Below are 5,068 nucleotides of genomic sequence, written 5' to 3'. Positions count from 1 at the left end.
AAATGGTGCCAGTCATGAAGCCCAGAGCAAGAGTCTGAGGAGAGGAAAAAAACAAGTGTGAAACACTTAAGAGAGGCATGGCCACGGTGGAGTGTCAGAGCTGGGGGTAGAGGTGACTGAGGAAGAAAGAGGCAGCCACCGAGGAAACCAAGGCAGGAGTCAGGATAAAGTGAGAGAGGGAGCCAGACATCTTCCACAGTGGCATCCCTATCCCTTCCCTGGGACCAACCATCCCTCACACCATCTCCAAACACCCCCTCCACCCTTCCGGACTTACAAAGAGGGTCAGCAGGATGATGTTCCATGGGAAACGGCGTCTGAAGGGAAAGAAACCATGATTACGTGACTTGGGGCCAGCCAGGTATCAGAGGCTCCTTTAGCAGAAGGAAGTTCTTGACTTGTGTGCCTAGAGAATTAGGCCTTGACTTGAGAGAGGGGAGGCGAGTTTGGCCTATGGTACCTGCTCAGGTGGTCCTATGCAACACCAACAACATGGGGCAATAGGACAGACCTGGGCTGTGGAGCCACAAAGACCTGGATTTGTTTGCAGCTCTTACACTGACTATTTCTGTAACTGAAAAAGTTACTCAGCCCCTCTGAGCCTTGGGTTCTTCCTATTTGTTAAATGGTTAAAATGCTGCGTATCTTGCAGGGCTGCTACAAGAATAATAGCTGCATAGCTAAATAGGTTCCACACAGGCAAGGTACTTTGTACATACCTGAAAGTAGCTGCTATCATCATCATTACTGCTTTTAAGTCTTCACTCAGTTGCTATTAGGAATCCCCTTTCTTCCCAAATATTTGACCCAACTTCTACCCACTGCCATCCCTTCTCATTGTCTAAGTCTCTGGGGCTTACCTGGGTCCCTGGCAGCAGGCAAGAGTCAGGTAGGTAGCCAGGAAGACAGCACTGGGGAGAAAGAGACAGGAAGTAGTCCATAGGCCCTGTCTGCTCCTCAGCCCCTCCTGACCTGGCCTGGCAGCACTCACCAGGCCAGCAGGTGGGAGGCCCACAGAGCTGTTTGGAAGCCTGGGGGAAGGCTACCTAGTAGGACCAGATTACCCCAGCCAAGGGCACTGAGATCCTCTGTAACAAGGGGTCTGGCCAAGAAGGAGGGTGAAGTTGGCCATTAGCAGACAAGCTAACAACATGGGGACCATTTTGCTGTATGCATGTTGCCACCACTTCCCCACCCCCGCTCTTGGGAATTCTGTGCTGCTGTTACACCTCATTTGGTGGCACGCACCCATACTTCCCAACACAGGGGCAACTTGGAGGGCCCCTCTTAAAAAGTGTTTGATCCTTGCCCTGAGAAAAGCCAGTCAATTGTCACCCCTCCTCTCCCTGCCCCAAGCAGGGAGGAGCACAGACTCACTAGGATGCGTAGTAGACAGCCACATTTCTCCTCACGAACTCACTGACTGGCTTCCTGTGGAGCAGGAGAGGACAAGAGAGAAGTCACGGCCATCTCCTCTAATCACCCGCATCCAACTCTTCTTCCAGTCCATCTGAGTAAAGGGCCCACCCCATCTCCTGGCGGGTGCCCCAGAGCCCCGGGCCCAGCCCAGAACCCTAGAGCTGCTAAGAGAGGGGAAGAGAGGCTAGAGACTCACACAAAGGTGAAGATAGCGATGATGGCCACCGTGATGAGCAGCTGGATAGAGATGATGGTGTAAACCTGGAACACAGACGGGTCACCATCCCACACCCCTGGCCTCCCCCCAGGAAGCAGCCAGCCCCCTCAGACCAAGGAGCCCAAACGACTCTCCTCCTCCCCTGTCTATTAGTGGTAGGGAGAGGCTCCTTCATTTTGAAGGATCTACTCTGTTTTCACTCGAGAGCCCTCCCTAGCTGCAGCCAGGCAGAGGCCACCCCCAGTGAGGACCTGGCTCCGGGTACTAAGCACACCTCAGGCTGACCCCCACCTCCTGCTCTCCTTGACATGCCCCCTTCCTGACATCCAGCCTGTTGACTGCTTGCTTCTCTGCCTCACTGCACAACCATGTGTGGCCTCCGCATTTGCAGCAATTCAGGCCGACATCTGCCAGGTATCTTATCTACTCTGAGCAGGTGCTATGCATCCATGAGCCAGGGAGGGAGGGAGGCTATGAATGTGAGCCTTTCTGGCTTCAAGTTGCTTATAGTCAAACAAGAGAAAGAAGTCTAGGAAGGGCAGAACACGGCGGAGCCTGCCGAGATTCTCCCAGATTGAATCTGCCCTCACCCCAAAACCAGGTCATGGAGAGGAACAAAACAGTGGGGAACTGCGGTCAGAAGAATGCATGGCTAGAGAGAACCTGGAAGGCAGCAGCATATTCCCATGGAAATGAGTACCCCGGGGCTAATAGTGCCTCCCAACCCCCTCATTCCACAGCCCAAGGGGCCCAGGTACACCTGCCTCCCAGCCTAGATCTCACCTTTCGGATGAAGGTGTGTCGGACTTTCCTGTCATCCCAATCTCCAGGCCCGAAGTTGTCACTCACTGCTCTCTCCTCCCCATCATAGCCTGGGCCTGGGGACAGATCACATATGACCAACTGAGGATTTGGAACATGTGGCCTCAATCCCAAAGCATCCATGATATTGTCTCAGAGTCTGAGATATCTTCAGCCAAAAGAGAAGTGTTATAACTTGAACTCCCTGCCTAAGCCAGGTCCGCAGTGACCCAGAGCAGGCCTGGGCACCATATGGAGCCATGTGCCCCTGTCACAAAGGGGCTTATGTTAGAGCCATTCCATCAGCATGCATTCATTGAGGGTGCCCAGCCCACACCTGGGTTCTATGGCGTATGAACAAAGAGGTCTTGATCTAATGAGGAAGCAAGAGGTCCTGATCTAACGAGGAAGCCAGGCAAGTAGTATATGGCTTGGGAGCATCAGCCAGAGGAGCTGGGAGTCAGAGCAAGGGAAAAGGAAGATTAAAACACGGCATGTGTGTGGAGGGCAGAGAAGAGTATGAAGACTGTGATCTACGTCAGGCCAATATTCAGACTCAGAGAAAACAGGTGTGTCAGGGGTGCATGTTCACAGGGCAAGGCAGGACTGGAAACGTGACTGATGCACTAATGTTCGCACCAGAACAGACAAGCACGGCCAGATAGGCACTGGCTGTGCTCCAGGGCTCCAGAGGTGCTACAGGGCCTCAAATGTTCCCTGCATGCCTCCTGGGAACTGCTTTGAAAGTCCACATGTGAGCTGTTCGGGAAAAGTCTCACTGCCTTCTAATCTCATCTCATTTCTGACTAGAGCATCTGACTTGCCATGGCATGTACCAAACATCCAGATGACTTCTGGATGTTTGCAAAAATAAGATGTTACCTTAAAGGATGACTTGTCAGCACCGAGTTTAAAAAAAAAAATGTGCTTTATGTTGCAAAGGAAAAGCGTAATCTGGGCGAGGCAGGAATGGCCTCTTAAGGTAACCGCTCTGAAGTAATTAATTACTTCACCCAGCCACTTTCTCATGTGGTGTGTAAGTTCTGGTGTGTGTCTTATGGACTCAGTCTCCCTGCTGAATAAAGGGGCTAGCAGGTGGTCCGGGGGGCTAGGTGCTGAGGGAAAAAGGCAGTCGCAGGTAGTTGGGGAGAGGTAGGTGTGAGGGGAAAAGTAGGGAGTTAATGAAAATGGAAAATGAAGAGATGAAAAAAAAAACGAACAAAACAAGAAGTTAAAAAGAAAGGAGATGGCCTCATGTGTTGCATGTGTTCTTCCACCCACCCCCTGAGCCACCCTTCAGGGACTCACCGTAGTTCATGGGCATTGGGTGGATGGGGGGCATAGGTTGTGGGTATCCAGCAGGGTGACCGTAGCCAGGCTGTGGGTAGGCAGGGTAGGCAGGGTACCCGCCAGGCAGGACAGACGGCTGCCCATAGCCCCCCTGAGGCGGAGAGCCAGGGTACAGGGGGTTGCGGTCCTCATACGGAGGTGGGGCGCTGGGGTTGGACATGGTCACTCAAGGGCTGAGGGGAGACCCCAGCTGCTGGGACCTGAAATGGGAGACAAGAAAAGCAGTCGTGAGTGCCCAGGCCCAGCTTAGCCCCAGTCTAAGCTGTCTCCGTGGAAGGAAACTCTCATATTTTCTCTCAATCGTGGCATGTCATTCTCTGCCCACAGGCCATCCTCCCCATCCCCACAGCACTCTCTGCCCCACCAGATCAGCCCCTGCCTCTTGCCCTCCACCAGCTTTCTGTCCAAAGCCCTTCTTATTGTGCATGTTCTAGCCATAGGAAAGGGGGGGTGGCGGGGGAGGGGGGATGATTTAGTGCAGGAGCCCAGAGGGGTCACTGGCATCAGGAGGATGAAAGAGGAGCAGGGGGCCTGGGAACTTCTCTGTGCTCATTTAAGAAAGTCTCCTAGTGACCAGGGAAGAAGCCTGATGGCCCAGCAAAGCCTCCTGGTGAGTCACAGGGCCAGCTGGGAGTTAGCCCAGCCCCCACAGCAGCTGGCCAGAGTGTAAGGCCTGAATGGCAGAACTGGGGAGGAGGCAAGGCCCAGAGGGAAGGGTGGGGGAGGAGGCTGAGGACAACAAGCTAGCCCCAGGGCTGCAGCCAGGAGGCCCAGAGGGGGAGGGCCGAGGGCCCCATGGTCAGTGACAGGCTGAGTCAGGGGACGCCTGAGAGGTGTGGGGGAGTGGGTGCATGGGGCTGGCCACCAGAGCCAGGAGGTGGCACAAAAGGGCAGGCCTGAGACAGGACTTTCTAGTTCCTTCAAATAACAGCCTAGACGTGTCAGATGGGTGTGTGGCAGTCTATCCTGCCACTGTTCCATGGCCCTGCCAGGGAGTGGATAGTGCTTGCAGGGCCCCAAAGACCCTGGGAGACACACATTTTGAATTCCAGGGTCTCTGGTATCCCTGTGATCCCTGCCTGTCTCCCCACCAGTGGCAGAGGCTAGCGGGGAAGACAGCTAGCCTCTGTGGCATGAATACTCGCCCCTGACTACTCAGCCCCTCAGAGTAGTCAGGGGCGAGTATTCATGCCACAAGGTTCAGTCAGTACCTTCTCTGTAGTAGGAAGAGCCCCGCAGCCAGGGGAAGGAGGAGGGAACCCCAGCAATAGAATAAGAAGG

General features: G+C 54.1%; 1 protein-coding gene across 1 annotated transcript; it reads right to left on the bottom strand.

Annotated features, from left to right (window-relative positions):
- Positions 1-4: 4 nt before the first annotated feature.
- LOC120599583 (protein lifeguard 3-like) lies at positions 5-4,014 on the bottom strand (the record flags this gene model as incomplete). The annotated part of the gene is made up of 7 exons (XM_039858656.1): positions 3,746-4,014; positions 2,420-2,514; positions 1,616-1,680; positions 1,378-1,431; positions 861-911; positions 278-317; positions 5-34 (listed from the first exon to the last, which is right to left on the bottom strand). Coding segments are annotated over exons 1-7 (537 nt in total), but the record flags the coding sequence as incomplete, so codon positions are not given.
- Positions 4,015-5,068: the final 1,054 nt, after the last annotated feature.

Source organism: Pteropus medius, unplaced genomic scaffold, assembly GCF_902729225.1.
Source record: "Pteropus medius unplaced genomic scaffold, Ma_sr-lr_union100, whole genome shotgun sequence".
In the NCBI taxonomy this organism is placed as follows: Eukaryota; Metazoa; Chordata; class Mammalia; order Chiroptera; family Pteropodidae; genus Pteropus; species Pteropus medius.
Note: the sequence above shows the minus strand (reverse complement) of the source record. Positions and strands in the feature narration are given on the sequence as shown.